A 22,034-nucleotide genomic window follows, 5' to 3' on the forward strand; every position below is an offset into this window, starting at 1 on the left:
AATACTGTGGGACTCAAGGGATAGGATGCAACTTGGACAGACAGTATGAAATTGGATAGGTATAGTAAAAATTTGGCTTGCAGAATTTTATTTTATTTTTTTTTAAATACACACAGGTAGCAGCACTGCCTGAACCAGAAAGAACATAACTTGACTTTTCAGATCCCAAGTGGAGTCTTCAGTATTTAAACAACAAGCTTATGCCCCAAACTTTGACTGCCCCACAATGCTATTTTTGCAGTTCTATGCTGGAGAAAGACTATTTGAACAGGAAGACGCTGCTCAGCAAGAGGAACTATTAACAGAGAGCTCTAAGGCAGACATGTTATGTTCTATTCCAAAAGCTTCCTTAGAGTATCCTTGTAGGCTTTAGATTCCAAAAGTTGACTGTTTAACAATGGTGAAGTACCACAAGGACAACTGTCGGGGCTGCTTCTTCCTGACATAGAAACAAGATCTAAAAGTTACATTCGTTATGTTGCTCCCTTTCACTCCCATTTTAATTTACAACATGATTTGAGTAGTCCTATCACAAACAGACATTTGAATGCAGGAGTTTCAGGCTTTTCCATTTCTTCTATAGCAGTTTGAATTCAATTTGGGAGTTGAGGGGATATCTTCCAAGTTAGAATTATCTGAATTTAAGGTCTAGCATTTCAAAACCTATACAGACCTGGTAGAAAAGACTACAAGAAATCATATTCTCAGCCATAGAATGGCACACAGTTTAATTTTCCATCCCTGAATACTTCTGAAATTAGCTTTTCAAGTCATTGCGGACACATGTTGCCAGGTCAAAAGACAAACCCCGGACCTGTAAAAGGGATAAAAAGAACCCTTACAGGACTGCTCCTATAAGTGCACTTCAAAGAGATGAAAAGGTGCAGATATAACTATGGCACCCAATGTCTTACTAGACTATTGCTTGTTATTTTCTCAAGGAAGGAAACACACCGGAGTTGCATGGCAGAAGATGGCATCAAAGATTTCAGTTTTAAGGGATGCCTGCTGTTTATGAACTGAGAAAAGAGAATTCACCAGTGCATCCATCACTCTTTGGTTAGTATAACTGAAGGTGTAGAATTAACAATTTAATCCCCATTTTCTTATTTGTAGATATAGAGATAGAATTTATGTTCTAAATAACTTGTGTATATACTAGGGTTGTTAAGCAATTAAAAAAATCAATTGCAATTAATCACGCTTTTAAACAATACTCACATATTTTTGGATGTTTTCTATATTTTCAAATATATTTATTTCAGTTACAACAGAATAAAAGTTGTACAGTGCTCACTTTATATTTATTTTTTATTACAAATATTTGCACTGTAAAAAAAAATAGTATTTTTCAATTCACCTAATACAAGGACTGTAGTGCAATCTCTTTATCATGAAAGTTGAACTTACAAATGTAGAAATATGTACCAAAAAATAACTGCATTCAAAAATAAAACAATGTAAAACTTTAGAGCCTACAAGTCCACTCAGTCCTACTTCAGCCAAATCGCTCAGACAAACAAGTTTGCTTACAATTTGCAAGAGATAATGCTGCCTGCTTTTTATTTACGTCACCTGAAAGTGAGAACAGGTGTTCGCATGGCACTGTTGTAGTGGCATTGCAAGATATTTACGTGCCAGATGCGCTAAAGATTCATATGTCACTTCATGCTTCAATCACCATTCCAGAGGACATGCATCCATGCTGATGATGGGTTCTGCTTGATAACGATACAAAGCAGAGCAGACCAAAGCATGTTCATTTTCATCATCTAAGTCAGATGCCACCAATAGAAGGCTGAGTTTCTTTTTTGGTGGTTCATGTTCTGTAGTTTCCGCATCTGAGTATTGCTCTTTTAAGACTTCTGAAAGCATGCTCCACACCTCGTCCCTTTCAGATTTTGGACAGCACTTCAGATTCTGAAACCTTGGGTTGAGTGCTGTAGCTTTCTTTAGAAATCTGATATTGGAACCTTCTTTGTGTTTTGTCAAATCTGCAGTGAAAGTGTTCTTAAAACAAACATGTGTTGGGTCATCATCAGAGACTGCTATAACATGAAATATGTGGCAGAATGTGGGTAAAACAGAGCAGGAGACATACAATTCTCCCCCAATGAGTTCAGTCACAAATTTAATTAATGCATTATTTTTTTAACGAGCATCATCAACATAGAAGCATGTCCTCTGAAATGGTGGCCAAAGCATGAAGGGGCATATGCTAAACATTCGTATCTGGCACTTAAATACCTTGCAATGCTGGCTATAAAAGTGCCATGCAAACGCCTGTTCTCACTTTCAGGTGACAGTGTAAATAAGAAGCAGGCAGCAGTATCTCCCGTAAATGTAAACAAACTTGTTTGTCTTAGCAATTGGCTGAACAAGAAGTAGGACTGAGTGGACTTGTAGGCTCTAAAGTTTTACATTTTGTTTTGTTTGAGTGCAAATTATGTAACAACAACAAAAATCTACATTTTTAAGTTGCACTTTCACAATAAAAAGATTGCACTACAGTACTTGTATGAGGTGAATTGAAAAATACTATTTCTCTTGTTTATCATTTTTACAGTGGAAATATTTGTAATAAAAAAATATAAAGTGACTACTGTACATTTTGTATTTGTGTTGTAAAAGAAATCAATAATTGAAAATGTAGAAAAACATCCAAAAATATTTAATAAATTTCAATTGGTATTCTATTGTTTAACAGTGCGATTAGTTACAATTAATTTTTTTGAGTTAATCACGTGAGTTAACTGTGATTAATCGACAGCCCTAGTATATACATATGATGTGCAGTTTGGGAAAATGGGAACTTAGGCCAGTGCTGCTGCAGCATTAAGTGTTCAAAACATATTTTTTTAAATTCAAGTTTCAAAAATTAGTTCTTAATCCCCTCTTACGTTAAAACATAATAAAAGTTTGATTTATTCATTAAAATAGATACACCATCTTTTAGCCAAAGTTTTTAGATAAATAGAAAAAGTTTTGTAAAGTACTACATTTTTGCTCCCTGATGAAAGGGTAGTAACTGATATTAACTTTGCTCGAAAGAGCTGAGTGCTTAAGCAATTTTGTAGAGCTAACAACTGGACAGCCTCGTCAGCGCTTAGATCTTCCACAACAAGCAACACTCGGTTTATATTTTTTAAACTATTCTCAGTCAATTCCAGGAAACAGTATTTTCCTACTCTGTCTGAATTCTGTCAATGGGATACATCTCAACCACTAATTCTAAAGGGTTAAGGAAGCAAATGTTTCCTGAAAATGTAGGCCAGATGTCCACATTAGAGTCTTGCTAGTAACACAGCTTAATCAAATGTCTGGACAGAATGGAGGATAATGTACTGTTTTATCTTGTCTCCTCCTCTTCTTCCCCCTCCCCCCAAAAATCAATTCTAATCCAACTACAAGGTTTAAACCTAATTTAATGTTCAGTGCTAAGCATACAATGTATCAAAACTAATGCAGACATATCCAGACCACTGTAATACTGCTTGGAGACTCAGAGTCAGAAAGGTCAAAAGTAGCATTTTTAATTAAAATGGAAAAAGGTCTAGGAACACAAACAGGTAAAAACAATTAAAGACTTGAAGTGGATGTACAGAATTGGTTCCCACAGCAGTAGTAGTGTATGTAGTAATCTGAAATTTCATCTGTGAGAGAGAGAGAGAGAATTTGTTTTAAAATAAACAGTTTAATGTATTATATTGTATAAAGGGATGGGGAGTTCTAAGCTTTACTCCACTGTTTACTATTCCCCCCACACTTTTTAAGGATAACCATGAGCATCTATATGATAACTTTAAATAACTAATCTTCCTATCTAGCTTAATTTCTAAATAAATTATAAACAAACATACCAGCATCGTTGTCTTTCTAGCTCAATATTTTTGATCACATGGTAATCTTGAAGCGGCTCCTTTGCAGATCCCAGTTTTTCAGGTAGGTCTTCTACTTCCCATGGCAACAATATTTTTAAAATTAAAACATTCACTTTTTGCCACAAGGAGGATTTCTGATGGAATGCCAAAAGCAAAAAGGAGTTGTCATAGTTCACAATGAAGTCAAATGAAATCTCAACTTCTCTTTAAAAAAAAAGTTGGGTTTCCTCTTGATTGTGATCTGATTGTTCTGTAAAATCTCAAACCTGTACTCGCTTATTTTCGCACATTTAAAAACAAGAAACAAAAAACAAAAAAACTGCATGCATACAACTGATTAGTAAATTTTTGTCTTGAATTACCTGAAACACGATACATATTAAGTATCAATATATTCTTAAAAAGAAAAGGAGTACTTGTGGCACCTTAGAGACTAACCAATTTATTTGAGCATAAGTTTTCGTGAGCTACAGCTCACTTCATCTGTAGCTCACGAAAGCTTATGCTCAAATAAATTGGTTAGTCTCTAAGGTGCCACAAGTACGCCTTTTCTTTTTGCGAATACAGACTAACATTGCTGTTACTCTGAAACCTGTCAATATGTTCTTAGTTTACCTAGTCTTTGAAAAGGACTTTGAGAATAAACATTTTCTTTATTCATTAGAGCAATATTTTTCAAAATAGCTTATTTAGTTTACTGCACAGCAAAAGGTATTTTAAACACAACCTGACACGGTTTCTGAAGACTCAACATGCAGTAGCAAACAAATCAGTGCTGACAATATTTTCATGTTAGCATGATCAAACAAGGTTCAACAAAATAATAAAGCAACTTTCCTGAAGTATTCCCAGAGATTTTCTGTTGTTGTATTTTTGAAATAGCATTATTTTAGTGTTTTATCTTTACTTAGGACTGTCATAACAGTGTGGCATTTTACCAAGCATCCAGTATACCAAAAGAAATTTAGTGATGTTACATGAATATAAACCTACTTCAGCAATGCAAGAATGGTAAATTAAGTTTGGGTGTTCTACTGTTATTAAGTCTCAGACTTAGTAATAGCCATATAATTATCAACATTCAAAATATATGTACAATCAGCAAAGAGATTTAGGTAAACTTTATTTCAGAGAGTGTGGCTACATTTTCTTAAATGGAAACACCTTCTGCTCCTACTAAGGGTTAACTGCAAAGGTTTTGCTGAAGGGTATACAGTTTAACAGTAACCACCACTGCATTTTAACAAAACTTTAAGACAGCAATGTCTACACTGCAGCTGGGAGTGTGCCTACCAGCCAAGGGTGGAGAGACACGCTAGATCAGGGGTCGACAACCTGCGGCACGCGAGCCAATTTTTACTGGTACGCTGCTGCCAGCTGTGGTGCCAGCTGCCGGCTCCGCTCAGCCCATTGCTGGCCTGGGTGAACGGAACCCCAGGCCGGCAGCAGACTGAGTAAGGCCAGCGGCCAGGACCCCGGCTGGCAGGAGCCGGTGGACAGAACCCCAGACCATCAGCGGGCTGAGCCACTGCCGCTGGTCTGGGGTTCTGTCTGCCGGCCCTGCTCACCTCGCTGCTGGTCTGGGGTTCCAGCCACCCGGCCCCCTGCCAACCGGGGTCCAGGCCTCCGGCCCTGCTCAGCCCTCCTGCTGGCTTGGGGTACCGGCAGCCAGCCCAGCGCTCTGCAGACCTTATCAAAAATTACACTACAATTAGCTTAAAAACTTGAAAACTTAAAAACTTTGTATATTACAGTAATCGTTAAAAAAATGTATAATGTTAATAAATACATAGATTTGATGACACAAAAGTAGTTGTACTTATGTGCCTGTGCTTAATTTGTGTTTTTGATGATTTACCTTCAAAAAAAAAAAAAAAAAAAATCTTGCATGTCTCACACCCCCAGAAAGGGCATCTCGCACCACCCACAGGGGGTGCGTGCACCCGAGGTTAAGAACCACTGCACTAAACTGATAAGATCTGCATTTTAATTTAATTTTAAAAGAAGCTTCTTAAACATTTTAAAAACCTTGTTTACTTTACATACAACAATAGTTTAGTTATATAATGTATAGACTTATAGAGAGAGACCTTCTAAAAACGTTAAAATGTAGTACTGGCCCGCGAAACCTTAAATTAGAGTGAATAAATGAAGACTCGGCACACCACTTCTGAAAGGTTGCCAACCCCTGCGCTAGATCTATTTGAACCAGTGTGCTAAAAATAGCATACCTGGGTGGCTAAAGCACGTACTGCAATGTCTACGCTGCTGTTTTTAAGCGCACTAGCTCAAGCAGAGCTAGCTTGTGTCAATCTATCTGAACTGGGAGGCATGCTCTCAGTGGCAGCAAAGCCATACCCTGTGAGTCTAAAGAAATTGGATTGTAGGCTCCCAGGTTCCTCCACTAGAGTGGCATCACATCTATGGTAAATATAAGTTAAGTCAATCTAAGCCCTATGTTCTGGCTTTGGAAGCTTACATAAAGCACCCACTGACTTCAGTGGAAATGCCATGTGTGCATAAAATTTAACCCTCAGCTACTTTCTTATGGTGTTCCTGAGGGCTGAAATTTTTCTACTCTCAGTCAACTGGTGGATATTTCTGGAATGTTCAGAAAAATGTCATTTGAGCTGTTCTTAAATTTTTCAAGAGTATGAAATCCATGTCCCTTTTAAAAAAATGAAGATGCTTTTTTGGTTGTTGTTTTTTTTAATACCCTGATGATTTATGCTGGTCATGGATGGAATCCTCAATAAGAATTAGTATCTGATGTTTAAAGAAACTTGGTATGACCAAAATAAAACAAACAAACAAACCCAACCCGTACTGCTAGCATTAACTGACAGTTAAGTACTACGGATTTCCATTCTTATGCTTTGTTTAGTCGAGTCAGTACTTATTTGAATCACATTCTTCAAATTCATCAAAAGCACAGTCCTTGATGACTTTTTGCTAGAATAAGCCCACACCACAGGCTGTGATAGTACAACTGGCGCTGCACTGACAGACACGAGGGTCCACACAAGCAGATCTGATGCCTGTAGCCTCTGTCTTGTAACCATTCTTCACTACATGGTACACAAGGTATAAACTTCAAATTCTCTCTCAACGTTACAAGTCCATTGTGTAAACCTTACCCTTAACCAACCCATTATATTTGGTAAAAAGGAGATTGTCCCATATCACTGAAAACAAGGAATTTGTGTTTTAATTATATGCTTGTGAATAGATTAGTTTCGAAGTGGTTCAGAGCTTTTAGGATATTCTGTGCTATTTACATCCTGTGTTACCCTACAGAAGTCAATGAATTGCAGTGGGTTGGAATCTAGCCCACTGATTACATTAGGCACTCAGATACCACAGTGAGTACTACAGAAATACTTACAGACAAGCTGTATATAATATTCAGTAGTGCAGTTGTATAATGAAATGTGAACTTAATGCAATGTTTAATTTTAAAGCCTGTATGAATTTTAAATATTGATTTTCTATCCTCTAGTACTAACACCCACAGTTGACTAGTAAGATGACAAAACAAGTTCATTATACAGTGGATTCCAAAGCTGTACAAGTGATTTCTGTTAAACTTTACTCCTACAGCATTATGTTTAATTTTATCCAAAGAACTACTGTATATTTAATGGTCAACATATCACTGAGCAGTCTTCTTTGAGAAGTTTAAATAATTTCCACACATTAGTAAGAAATACATTTGAAACATTAAGTTATTTGAAGTCTGCTCCGGCTAAATTATTCTGTCAATTTATAATACCTGAAGTTTTATGTCTAGTGTGAAAAGTCAAACCACAATATTTGTACTCCTGGTTCAAGTACATCAGCATAACTTAATCACATGATCCTTGGGAAGCCAACATGTACTCTTTCTTCTACTCTTTAAATTAGTATTATAGACTAACTGCTGCTGTCGTCTAACAAGTGCTTTCCTTGTTATTTAATGTATTATGTTTATCATTTAGATGCCTGCTTTATCATTCAGTTTTGTACACAATACCGGTCACCAACTCCTGCAAGCAGCTATTTTCCACTCAAAGCCCCAAATCCTATCCCCTGCACAAAAACATTCCCAAGGTTACAGCTTACTGCATCTCACTAGTTACTCTTACAGGTTACCACCTTTGGTTTACCCTTCTTCCACTGCAGCAAGTTTCCCAGGCCCTGCACACCAGTATTCTGAAAGTAGTACCTACACTTACCTTAACATTGGATGTGTAATATGCCTAACAGAAAAGATTAAATGACAACAATACTTAACAGATTTTCTTTACATAACTTTGTTAAACTTGTATGTCTTGACTTAATTACATGAATTAAATGTTGAGGAAGCTAGTTATTGTAAATATTAACATCAAGTTACAATCATTGGCCTATATGCATTTTAATGGGCTGATGCGCCCTTTGGAGCAGTTGCCTGAGGGAACTAAGGCCCAGATTCTCAAAAGGTATTTATGTATCTAACGCCTACAGATTTCACTGGAAGTTAGTGAGTAAATATCTTTGCACATCTGGGTATAAGTAACTCTGCTTTTACTGAACTACTTTAACATCAGGGTCCTAAGTTTATTCCCTCTTAAGTTAATGGAAAGACTTCTATTGACTTTAATGGGAACTGCATAGGACCCCAGGTCAGGATCTCTTCTTGTGGGTGAATATAAAGTCACATTCTTCTGGGAGTGCTCGCCCTGAACTCATGGGAGGAGAGGGAGAAGAAAAGTTCATTAAAAACATTTAAAAAAAAAAAAAGTCTACCTGTTTCCACAGTTTCAGTCTCAATTTCTTGTTCCTCTGCTACATCTTGCATCAGGTAAGTTTCATCATCATAAACCAGGACTTGAGCAGCATAACCCTGCTCTAGTCTCGCACTAGGAACTGGTTCCACAATCACTGCTGGGTATTCAGAGACGGGCTTATTTTCCTATAGGGAGAGAAAAAGTCTTAAATATTGAACCACCAAATCTAAACTAATGCTTTCACCTTCTTTTCTATTGTTTTTTTTTATATATATTTTGTGGAATACCAATACAAAATATTTGTAAAAAGTTATTTTTTGTGGAAGTTAAGGTAAAACTTTTAAAACAAAATTAAAAATAAAGGACCTATCGTAAAAGAAGAGATACTACCAAATCATAACTTGTTTTATATTTAAAGCCAGACGATAACAGCAGAGTTTTAAAATATTTCTATTGTGACAATAAATTTATTTTCCATGAGAATGTTGGCAGAGTGTGTTACGTTTTCCAGTAAAAAAATTCAGATATGAGAAGTAATTCTCTCTCTCCAATGAAATAATTTACATGAATCAGTTTTAGACACGATATTTCCTTTCTGGTAATGTACTTGTTACACCACAGGGTCTTTGGTCCCTATCTTGCAAACACATATTCGCATGCTTATCTTTATGCATCTGAGTGGTCACAATGAAGTCAACTGAACTACTCAGATGTTTAGAGGTAGGAACATATAGAAGTGTTACATACTTAAATCCTGAACCTGCGAACATACTTAATGAGCCAAATTCTTCTTAGTGGTGGGGCACAGGTATAACTGAGTGGAAAATCTGATTAATTATGAACACTATACACAAAGTTATTGCGAGCCATATGACAGTAACACACCTCATTGCTTAACAATACAAAATATGATGATTTAAAAAGTCTTTGGAGCTGGCTAATTTTAAAAGCTTCTGGTCTTCTCTCTTTATATTATACAAATATCAAATTGGAACCCAAAACCCTGTTTAAACTTTTAAAAATGCATTTTATATACAATTCTGCAGTTTAGCAGACAGTACAACTCTCCATTTCTTCTCTGTGATAAGAGAATATCTAATAAAGGATACTTTTAAAATTGACTAATATCCTGCACTCTTCAGCAACTACTAACCTATTTTACAAAGCAAGTTTACAGTAACCCTTGTTTTTTATATTCAGAGTGATATGAAGTTTGTAGGCAAATAAGTTCTATACAGATTTCTAACCTCCTGATTTTCTACTCCACTGTTGTCAAACTCCAGGCCAGAACCTCCACTGTCAACCACTGCTGATGTCATGGTGCATTCCTTGGAGGAGCTTTGAAAGTTGTTAGTGATCCCAAAGACAGTAATGCTGAAAACTTGAGGTACCAGAGGCTTAAATTCAGTATCCAAGTAGCATGTATCCAGAACACCAGGTTTTTCGTACTGCTAATCAGAGATGCTGAAAAACAAAACGATTTGAGAGAAAGGTATAAAAAAGGAAAATACAAGTTTTGTAAATTCTCAGTTTTGCATTGTTTAAATTTACATTCAGTGCCTTTAAATTGTTACTACTCTCTTCATCAAGAGGGCACCAGCGAGCACTCTACTTCAGACACAATGCACTGATCTTGATAGTTCAACACTCTGAACAAGTAGTCATTTACCATCACACACACAACAGTATTTCCATACCAGCTTTTAATGCTGAGGGGATAAAGTTTAGTTACCTGGAAATTGACAAATAGTTTTACATTTACCTTAACTATATGCCATCATGTGCCAGCAATGCCCCTCTGCCATGTACACTGGCCAAACCGGACAGTCTCTACGCAAAAGAATAAAATGGACACAAATCTGACATCAGGAATCATAACATTCAAAAACCAGTAGGAGAACACATCAACCTCTCTGGCCACTCAGTAAAAGACTTAAGGGTGGCAATTTCGTAACAGAAAAGTTTCAAAAACAGACTCCAACGAGAAACTGCTGAGCTTGAATTAATATGCAAACTAGATACAATTAACTTGGGTTTGAATAGAGACTGGAAGTGGCTGGGTCATTACACATATTGAATCTATTTCCCTATGTTAAGTATCCTCACACCTTCTTGTCAACTGTCTAAATGGGCCATCTTGATCATCACTACAAAAGTTTTTTTTCTCCTGCTGATAATAGCTCATCTTAATTAGCCTCTAACAGTTTGTATGGCAACTTCCGCCTTCTCCGTATGTATACATATATCTTCTTACTATATGTTCCTTTCTATGCATCCGATGAAGTGGGCTGTAGCCCATGGAAGTTTATGCTCTAATAAATTCGTTAGTCTCTAAGGTGCCACAAGTACTCCTGTTCTTCTTAACTGTTCACTGTCACTGTCCTTAGCACAACGGAAACATTCTCTCCTTGAAAACCAGAGGTTCAATTCTTTTGGGGCTACTTGTATGCATCCAATCAAATATAGTTTTAAAAAGTTAATTTATGGGACAACTGTCAGAACAAATATTTAATAAGATTTTTCTATATTACTCTTTTTCTTTATTGTTTCCCAATACAATAGGGAAGGAAGGAAAGGAAGACGTAAGGTGAACTGATTTTGTAGAAAATGTTGTGATTTTGTTACATGATTTTGGGAAGGAAGCAAATATATCCTATTGCTCTGGAAAGTTTTAAGAGATGATTTATGACTTCAGTAAATACTGTGGTCCAAATCCTCTGGTTTGGCTAACCTATGCTGATCATAAGTCAAGATGAACAAAGTGGTTTGAAGACATTTTTACAGTCCCTGGATTCTGAGGCTGGTCCACTTCCCAGTGCAAGGTAGAATAGCATTCAGGCTACTTATTTTACCATGTGTCAGCTCCCAATAGCATTTACTAGCAATTCCTCCATGTCAGGGGCTACAAGGAGGAATGACTCTATTCCACCTGGGAATTCTCTTATGCAGCTGGAATCCTTCAGTGGATGGAGCCACTGGATTTAGTGTTGCCTTGTATTATCCAAGTGATACAAAGAAGCCCTATCACTCTATAGAGCTCGGTCTAGTGTGTGTGTTTCCCTTAAATTATTGTGATAATCAAACCCTTACTAAATACATCAATAAAATTCTCTGACATGGGAAGAACACAGACTGCCTGGTTAGGAAAATGGATCTTACCAAGTCACCAAACCATTTAATCTCTCACAGAAGACACATCTGACAGCATTAATATTAAGGAATTACCAACTCCCTCCACTTATTAATATCAGTACAACATTTTTAAAGATTGGTAGTGAGCAATTAAGGGAATTAATGATAGGTAAGGAACATAGTATTCAGGCGCAATTACATCTCAAATGGAGTATGAGAATTTTTTTTAAGTGTCTCTGAAGAAGTGACGAGATTAAAAATAGGATTCAGAGGTCATTTGACATGGATTGCATCAATTTTTGAGTATTTAAGGTTATGTCTACGTGGAGGATTTGCTCACTCTACTGTTGTTGCTCTAGAGCCAATGCATCTGCAGAGATCACTAGCAACAACAGAAGCACTAGTCTCAACTGGTCAGAGTTTTTAGAACTGTGTCACCTAACTAGGCTCAGAAAGGGTCCAGATGATAACAGAAGTAAAGACACCAGTGAGTGGGTCTACATAAGTGGAGCACTGGTTTGCCTCATTAATATTCACCAAGTACTGATACAGGGGAGAGGCAAACATAACACATATTAGAGTCTAGATAGTTATCTGAGATACTCAGCAGGAAGGCAGATATCTCAATTTTTTAAAAAATGTTTCCAATTTTGCAAACTTTATCAGGACAGGTTTTTTGGTTCTGGGCTTTTTTAAAAAAAAATCTCTATATACAATTATGTTCTTGTCACTGATATTTATCAGAGACTAGTCCCTAGCTGTGAAAAAATTAATTTACACAAATGCAGTGCTCAAACAGGTGTATAGTACTTGATCATGTCAACACCTGATAAGGTATGAAAGAAGAAATATACTTACTAACTTCTACTAACAACATTTTTTGGCTTTAATACAGTTAAATACTAAATTACTCCTAAACATAAATTAATGCATTAGCCTTAACATATGTTTCCAGGAATATTGTAGATGGGAAGATGTAAAGACAGAAGGAACCACCAGATCATCTGACCTCCTTTCTGGATTTTTCCCTAAATGGACAGTGAACTTGAAAAAAAAAAAAAAACATGCCTCAAATTTTTTTCACCTACTGTAGTAACAATACCTACTATTACTATAATTTTTTAAAACGTTCAATGTTTGATTTGTACATTTGACAGCACACTGCGCATAGTCAGTTTCACTGGTTCCCTGGACAGTCAGCCTTTTCTTTGGTGAAGAAGAAGTGAACCTCCAACACATAAGCAGTATCCACTGGAGCCATGCACATCTCTTCACCACCCAGGTTCTGTGAATATAAAAAGTGCCATGTCCTCACCTGTCTTTCAGCTCCTTCACTATTCAGAAATCCTTAACTGAAAATTTTGAAAAAAAAGTGGCCGAAGTGGATGAAGAGTAGATCCATTAACACGGTCCTCTAGGAGAGCCACATTTACCAGGTAAACAACCATTTTTAGCTTTTCTAGAATTTCCTGTATGGATCCACACTTGGGAGATTAACAAGCAATAGCGACCCTCAAGGAGGGGTCTGAGTTTGAAATTGATTGATCTGGGCATCAGATCAAAAGGCCAAATTGAGGAAGTAATGCCATGTAAAGGTATATACAGAGCACCAAGTAGAAACTTTGCATATTTCAAATGACACATGCACCATGAGGACATGCCATAAATCTAGTTATTTATATTAATATAGTGCCTAGAAATCCCAGTCATGGACCAAAACCCCAGTGCTGACAGTACTGTAATCCCCCAAAGGTGGCTGAACAGCTGCCAAGTTCTAGCAATCAGGAATACATAGATAAATTTGGACAACGTACACTGAGATACTGACCCTAGTCTTTTCCTTCTATGGCACAAGTAGTCTGGGGGACTTCTAGATTGGTTTGGTCCTATTTAAATAACTAGGGTCCTTCTTAAAATGCACCTACCCTGGCTGTCAATGAGGTGAAGGAGAAACAGGAAGAAATGGCAATGGCCTGAGTGTGATGGTCTTTGGTTTCCATCTCGGTGAGAAATTCAAGGGGAAGACACAGGACCACCTTATTCTTACTGAACACAGTGTACACATCGGGCCCTGGATCTCACTAGCCCTTTGCTGGGTTAATTTATAGGTATGATGAATGCCATCTTCAGAGAAACAGTCGGGAGAATAGTGAACGAACAGTCAGGTTGATAAACAGATCTGACTGTTTTAAATCAAGTAGAAAGACCAAAATTAAGAGAATACAGGACTGTTGCATATCTATCCATTTCTGAGCTGCCCTGGTGAAGATTTTTTCCATTTCATTAAGACAAATTTTCTTGTAGAACACTTCTTGCTTTTCAATAGAATTTTTGGACCTCAACAGAACACTCAGTCTCGTGACCCCACCAGTTCAGAAACTGAACTGTCAGCCTGCGACTATGGCTCCAAGAATAGAATCTCATTCCAACCCTGAGATAAAAGATCCGGTAGACTGGGAAGCAGGACTTAAAGCTCCAATATAAGTTCCACGAAGTTAGAGAACTCAGACTGTCAAGCCCAGGACAGGGATATTAACAACATAAAACTCTGTCCTGTTTGGCTTTCTGAACAATAAGGGTCAGAGGGAATGTGCAGAGCAACTATTGTCCTCCACCTAGGAGAAAGGCACCCATTAGAGATGCTGGATCCTGCCTATCCCTGAAACAAAGATGGGGGCATTTAGGTATTTTCCTAGCTGGTTTACAAATCTAATTGAGGCCCTGCCCCATTTACAGAACATATAACAAACAACTAATTTATGAAAACTCATCCCCTAGATTATAATTTCTGCTCTTGATGGAGAACTATCAAGGTGATTATTATTATTATTATCAGATAGTGATTATTTCCCTCCCAAATCAAAATCACTGGGGACGGCTGCTACTAAAGACCCTAGAGTCACATGTGGGTAAAAGTACTCAAAACTTTCTAAGGAACTTTATATTAACGGTTTGCCTTCTTTGAGACAGGAGGCAATAAAGAGCCCACACATTCCATCTCCTCTATTACTGACCACTCAGTCTGAGACTACAGCTATGGAGATGCCAAACTGGAGCATAAGATTAAAGGCTAGATCATTTTCTTAGAATGATTCTCAATCTTTTCAATCCCAGGACCCTCCTCATCTAGCCATAATTCCACTTCCCACTTAACAATATGGGGAAAGCAAGGTGATTGCAATGCCCTAACACACGGGTCGGCAAACTTTTTGGCCCAAGGGCCACTTCGGGGTTGCAAAACGGTATGGAGGGCCAGGTAGGGAAGGTTGGGCTTTCCCAAACAGGCTGGCCCTTGCCCCCTATGTGGCCCTCCCACTTCCTACCCCCTGGCTGCCCCCCTCAGAACCCCCGACTTATCCAACGCCCCCGCTCCTTGTCCCCTGGGACCCCCCTCCCCTAACTGCCCCCAGACCCCACCCCCACCCAACCTCCCCCCGCTCCTTGTCCCCGACCGACCTGACCCCCACCCACACCCCCGCCCCATGACAGGCCCCCCAGGACCTCCGTCCCATTTAACCCCCAATCCCCCCCCACTCCTTGTCCCCGACCACCCCCCCCAGGACCCGTTCCTAACTGCCCCCAGGACCCCACCCCCTATCCAACCCCCCCCACTCCCTGTCCCCCGCCTTCTGGGGCCCCCCGACCCCCCCCATCCAACCCCCCCCGCTCCCTGTCCCCCGCCTTCTGGGGCCCCCCGACCCCACCCCCTATCCAACCCCCCCCCGCTCCCTGTCCCCCGCCTTCTGGGGCCCCCCGACCCCACCCCCTATCCAACCCCCCCCCGCTCCCTGTCCCCCCCTTCCGGGACCCCCAGACTCCACGGGACCCCCACCCAATCCCCCCGTTCCCTGTCTCCTGACCACCCCCCTCCCCGAACCTCCACCTCATCCAGTTGCCCCCTGACTGCCCCCCGGGACCTCCTTCCCCTTATCCAACCCCCACCCCCTTATCATGCCACTCAAAGCAGCAGAACAGGCTTATTGGAAAGCCTGGGAGGTGCGTGGGCGCAAGCCGTGCTGCTGGTGTGGCTACGAGGGAGGGGGACAGCGAGGGAGGGAAGAATGGTCCCACGGGCCGTAGTCTGCCCACCTCTGCCCTAACACCTGTTCAAAACTCCAAGGCTGAGAACCCCCGCTTTAAAGGGCAGGCTTCTACGTAGAGGAGAACTCAGCCTATTCCTCTCTGGAGATCAGGCCCCTGGCTCTCATTCCCCAAGACTGAGAAGGTCACAAAAGCCAAACAAGGCCAAAGGCTCATGGCTCCATAAGGAAAAGAAGGTGCAGAAGGTTTATAAGACTCCAAAGAACCTCTAGAGATACAGTTCAGACAGGGTAAATGCTGGTCCAGGATAAAAATTGTGTTGAATTCAGACACAGTGCAGCCAGAAAGATAAGGCAAAGCTTAATTACTCCCTAGAGAAGTGTGTGTGCCAAAGCTTAAAGTGTAGTAAAAAGGGGAAAATCCATGCTAGAGTCTATGGGGAGGAAGACGACAAAACCACTGTAACTAGTATTAACAAAGGCACAACCGGCATCATCTCCTCAATCTTCCTGGTTTACAGAGTATCAGCAACACTGAAGCTCCCAGAGCCCTTGGCATCAAGAATACTAACATTGCGGGAGCAACAATGAGGCATCATCCCCTTGGTAACAGAAAGCAGCTCGGAGAGTGACTTGGTACCATGTCTTCTGTGACAGATAAGTAGAAATGGGGAGGGGAGAAACACCTGTTACCAGAGCCGTCCCTGGGGTAGGGCAAATATGGGCAACCACTCCAGGCCCCGTGCTTTGGGGGGCCCCGCAGGCCAGTGCGATTGGCTGGCATGCTCGGTCCCAGAAGAGACGAATCCATCACTTCTGCCCGGGGCCATGCACCCCCATTGGGATGGCCCTGTCTGTCGCACTGTACCTCTTCAGCTTCTCCCTCTTGCCATGAAATACTGAGTCTAGATGCCAAGAAACTGCGTTGGAGTTGCAAGTCCATTTAGCTGGGCTCAGCATCAAGGAGCTTCTGGCACTGACCTTTACACTCCTCATAGACAAAGGCGAGACTAGAAAAGGAGTACTTGTGGCACCTTAGAGACTAACCAATTTATTTGAGCATGAGCTTTCGTGAGCTACAGCTCACTTCATCGGATGCATGCCGATGAAGTGAGCTGTAGCTCACGAAAGCTCATGCTCAAATAAATTGGTTAGTCTCTAAGGTGCCACAAGTACTCCTTTTCTTTTTGCGACTACAGACTAACACGGCTGTTACTCTGAAAGGCGAGACTGTGATCTTTGTTGCTTTTGGTGGTCCAAAAAACCACTTCTGGCAAGGAGATAAGTCTCAAGACTAAAGGCTACTTGTCACAGATGGTGTCAGATGTTAAGTACCAGACTTAGTCAACTAGGCCTATCTAGATATATTTATGGCCCACATCACTATAGTATCCGAGCATCTATCCACAGGAATTTGAGACAGCCCCAATAATATTTTGAATACTGTTGGAGAAGATAAGAAATTTAGCAAGTCTCAACACTAGTCTTCTCCCAGTCACTGAAGTCAATGAATCATCAGTGACCATCATCACTGGGTCACATGAAGCCCAAGGCTTTCAGTCTATCCTGGTAGCCATGATGCTACTTGGCAACAGACCACTAACAAGGCCGAATTAACCCAACAGAGCAGAAAAAAGAAGAAAAAGGAGCATTAGAGGGATGGACCCTGAATGACACAGGTACTTCAAAACCGAGTTGTTGGGTTTAAAAACAAACACAAACCACACAATCTAGACAAAAGCACTGCTTAGAAAGGCAGAAAAGGAACAGCAGCAGCAACAAATAAATTAAACAAGGGAAGCTTTAAGGATACTGAGCTGTGCTCAGACATCTACTTCTGCAGGAGACAGAAGGAACTTTGGGTAGTTGAAACATTAACATCTTTTATACCCAGAGTGTGGGAGATGGATTTTGATTGGTGCCCACATGGATGAAGTCAGCAGCAATGTAGTATACTACTTTTCAAAACAGCAGCAAAACTTCCACAGATGCAATTCACAGGATGGGGCAGTCAGCCAAGAAACTAAATTAGTTACAAATTCAGGCCCAAATCCTGCACTGGGATCCACTAATCCAGACCCCCTGAAGAGTCTCTTTACCTGTAACAAGATTTCACATCTGCACAGGGGTCCAATTTAACAAATACAGTGGTTTCTGTATCCCAGCAAATTTTCACTATTACTCTCTGCTACACCTGCTATAATTAAAGTACTTATGAGAGATTTTTCCCCAGATGATATTCAAACTCTGGTTTAAAAAAAAAATAAAATTGGCATTTGCAGATGAAAATTTGGATCATTGTCATTTGCTGTGAAACTCAGAGAATCATTACCCAGAAAGAGAAGATGTGTTGTCGCGTCATCAGCGCTGGGAGAGAGCTCTCCCAGCACTGTAAAAAAACCACCCCCACAAGGGGAGTAGCTCCCAGCACTGGTGCACTGTCTACACTGCCACTTTACAGCATTGAAATTTGCATTGCTCAGGGGGGTGTTTTTCACACCCCTAAGCAAGAAAGTCTCAGCACTGTAAAGTGGCAGTGTAGACAAGGCCTTAGATTCAGGCACAGATCTTCCGTTACAGCTGCTGAGCACCCACCACTACTGCTTAAGTTAAGGGATGCAATAGTGGTCTTCGCAGTCCCCAGTCCAAGGCCACCTGTCCTCTGAGTCAGTCCCTCAGTGAATTCAGAACAGCCCAATGAGTTGCCAAATTATACCAGTTGCCAGTTCCAACTTGCTAATACAAGAACTAAGAATCACCAAGACAAAAAATCCTGGCCACATCCCCCACACCAGAAGCTCTACACCACCAATGGATCCCCCTGCATTGGGGTAATCTTTCTGTGGCCAGTTACATAAGAACTGCCATACTGGATCAGACTACCAGTCTGTCTCATCTAGTAACCTGTCACCAACTGCGGCAAGTACTAGCACCTTCAGAGGAAGATGCAGGAAACCCTACAGTGTAGGCAAAGAGTTTCCTCCAAAATCTCAGTACTTAGAGGTCATCTCAAGCTCTGAACCATGAGGGTTTCTATCCCCTGTCAAACCTTTTTTTTGGTCAGTATTTACTATTATCACTGGATATTTTTGTTATCCATACAAATGACTAATCTCTTTCTTCATCGAATGCATCCGATGAAGTGAGCTGTAGCTCACGAAAGCTTATGCTCAAATAAATTTGTTAGTCTCTAAGGTGCCACAAGTACTCCTTTTCTTTTTGTGAATACAGACTAACACGGCTGCTACTCTGAAACTAATCTCTTTCTGAATCCTGCTAAACTCTTGGCCTCCATTATGTTGTGTGGCAGCAAGTTCCACAAGTTAATTATGTGAAGTTATTTCCTTTTAACTGTTTTGAATTTGCCACTTTTCAATTTCATTGAATGTCCCCTGGTTCTTACTTTCTTAGATAGATCTGAAGCTTTGATTCACCCTACCTTTTCTGTACTATTCATTATTTTGTATGCTTTTATCAAGTCCCTCATATCTCCTCTCTAAGGTAAATAATCCCAATCTTTTCCATTTATTTTCATAAGAGTTTTTCCATGCATCGACTAAACCTTTCTCTGACCCCCCCCCCCACTTCAGCAATATCCTTTTATACTGATCTTAAGAGTTGTTTTTGCATCTGCAGTGTGGTACAAAATGGCCACATCATAGCATTTAGGCCTATATCGCTTAGAGCAAAAGAAATACTTGATGATTAGAATGTTGTTTCAAAGCTGTTTTCTTGCATTTCAGATTTCCACATACCAGAATATCACCTAAATTTGTGTCTGAATCCTGATTTCATGCCCTTTGTCTCGACTAATTATGATATCAGCATAGAACTTTGAGACTATGGGTGCATCAAGAAATACCTAATAACCATAGGTCTGATATTATGATCCAAATTTACTGTAGCACTGATAGCGGGAATACTAAATTTAAATTCTGAATAACTCAGCATACATTTAAGAAGTTGACTCTTAGATGGCACGACAAGAACATAATACAGTATATCCTCTGGAAAAAATTATTTCACCAAAATAAGGCTCTTTAGACTACTTTAAAAAGTTGTTGTTGCTGCTGTTCTTTGTAAAAGAGATAAAATAGTTAAATACTGTTTGTGGAGGACATGGTAGTGACTAGTCATAGGTAGGGAACAGGAAAGAAGACATGAGGAATTAAATTATTTTAATGAAAACTTTAAAGGGATAGTAAGTAAAAACAAATACAAAATTGATAGATCTTAATATATTTTACAAAATATTAATATATACAGTTATATATAAGCAAGAGTTCAAAAAGAACATAAATGGACAATCTTAGAAATGAGCCATGATAGTTTAAAAATAACAATATTTAATTACTGTTACAATAAGAGAACACGATTACGAAAGGAAGGGTGGCAGAAAATAAATGTTTTTTAAAAGTAAACTTGGGAAAAGGCTACTAGCTAACCAGCCATCATAGAGCAAGCTAAGGCTGCCATCTTACTTAGCCCATCCTGTGTAAACAGGAGAACGTTTCTATAATATTTTTCTAATACCCTTTCAAGTTACTATGCAAACATGTAGATGTTCATATTTATCAACCTGAAGTTCTGCTTCTGGACTGGCAAGTAACATGAAGAAACATGGAATAGGTATTTTCATGAAAGTAGGAAACTAAACATACAAAGATTCCTGAGGCTATGTTTATACTGACAGCTAAGAGAACTGCCATCATGCCTGGCTGAGAATCTCCCCTCTCCTTCCAGGATATAAGCCCTCTGGTGATGACTCCCTAACATTTCTGTGTTTAGTAGGTCATCAACGACAGGACGGGAATCCCCATGAACAGCACCACCATAAAACCAAGCAAGACACATCAAAGAGCTAGAGCAGCATAGGAACTAAATCATAGGGAAAAACACAGACTAGATGGTCTCAGTTACGGCGCTCCTACCCTGGAAAACATTCGTGTGTGGACTGCAGGCTGATTCACGCTGCTGTTCTCAACAGAAGTGAAAAACACTTCCAAGCCACCAACTCCTCGGCCCAGCACGCACGCACACACTCACTGTTTAAAAACTGACTCCCAGAACTAGTATCACACAATCCACAGCTACTCACAGCCACGAAGAAAGGCAAATGCGATTATCAAACCCCCTGCCTGAGTGACGGTTCCCCGAGGAGTTACACGCAACGCCGAGCAGGGAAGGGGGCGAGTAAATACACATGAAACTGAAAGTGCAGGCGGCTGCGGGGGAGGGGATGGTGTTGGTGTAACGCCGACAGCTCATTCGCCAAGGACCGATTCAAACTGCTCCATTTCAGTCCGCTCGGCTGCAAAGCAACACGATGGCCTCAGTCAACCCCAGCACGGAGCGGGCAGGCTGTTGCCTTGCAGATCACTCCGGCTCTCCGGAGACGTCTCCCTCGAGCCTGTTTGTTTGCATAGCACCAAACTGCGCGAGTGAGAGCGGGGCAAGTTCCCCCCGCCAGCGCCTGAGTGCCCTTCCGCGGTGGTAAATACCTACAGCACCTGCCCCCCCCCCCCAGTCTCCTATTGCTCCGGCTGAGGGTGGAAGCCGCGCCGCTGTCCGCGGGGGCGCTGCCCAGGCAAGTCCTTGTTCCTGCCCAGGACACACGTCCGTAGTGGGGGGGGAATTTACCGAAGCCTCCGGATAAACAGCGGCGGGGCTAAGCGCATCCCAGCCTCCCCCCGGGGAGGGCGAGGTAACATCCCAGCCCCGCTGGAGAGGGCCACAGCGAGACCGCGCCGGGAACCGGCTGGGCGCAGGCAGACACCAATCGGCCACCTGAACCGGCCCCTCCATCCCGCCCACCATCAGCCCGCTCCGGCCCGCCACGCAGAGCGGGGGAGAAGGACTCGCCCGCCCGCACCCAGGCCGGACTCACCCCGAGTCGCTGCTGCCAGGGTCGCTGTCGCCAGAGGAGCGGAGCGGAGGTGGCAGGGTCCGGCCCCCTGGCGCACACGGGGAGGCGGCGGCGGCAGCAACACCCCTTCTCGCCTACCTCGTTTGTGTGTCGGGGCAGGCGTCGCGTCACCCTGTCTCCCCTAGGCCGAGAACCCGCAGCCGCCCGGAGACTGAGAGCCGGGGCCTCCCCAGCAGTAGCAGCCGCCGCGGGGGGTGGGAGGGGGCTTGGCCAGTGTAACAGCAGAACCTGCCCTGCCTCAGAACGTGCCCCGTTCCCTTCTGCACATGCTCGCACGCCGGACGGGGCCCCAGTGGGCATGCGCACA

At 41.1% G+C, this 22,034-nt stretch overlaps 1 protein-coding gene across 6 annotated transcripts in view; it reads right to left on the minus strand.

Moving 5' to 3' along the window:
* ELF2 (E74 like ETS transcription factor 2) overlaps positions 1 to 21,944 on the minus strand; it is a 63,064-nt gene extending 41,120 nt beyond the window's left edge. The window contains exons 1-4 of one of the 6 annotated variants that reach the window (XM_084627057.1): positions 21,806 to 21,943; positions 10,392 to 10,459; positions 9,877 to 10,093; positions 8,649 to 8,814 (exon numbers count right to left, since the gene is read on the minus strand). In XM_084627057.1, coding sequence (XP_084483183.1) covers positions 8,649 to 8,814; positions 9,877 to 9,948 — 238 coding nt within the window. In that variant the 5' untranslated portion in view covers positions 9,949 to 10,093; positions 10,392 to 10,459; positions 21,806 to 21,943. Of the gene's footprint in view, positions 1 to 8,648; positions 8,815 to 9,876; positions 10,094 to 10,391; positions 10,460 to 20,899; positions 21,007 to 21,688 lie in introns of those variants that run through there. The other 5 variants (XM_084627054.1, XM_084627056.1, XM_084627058.1 and 2 more) reach the window with 5 other exon arrangements.
* Between the last annotated feature and the right edge of the window lie 90 nt (positions 21,945 to 22,034).

The sequence above is a fragment of the Lepidochelys olivacea genome (assembly GCF_965140295.1).
Source record: "Lepidochelys olivacea isolate rLepOli2 genome assembly, chromosome: 4".
In the NCBI taxonomy this organism is placed as follows: Eukaryota; Metazoa; Chordata; order Testudines; family Cheloniidae; genus Lepidochelys; species Lepidochelys olivacea.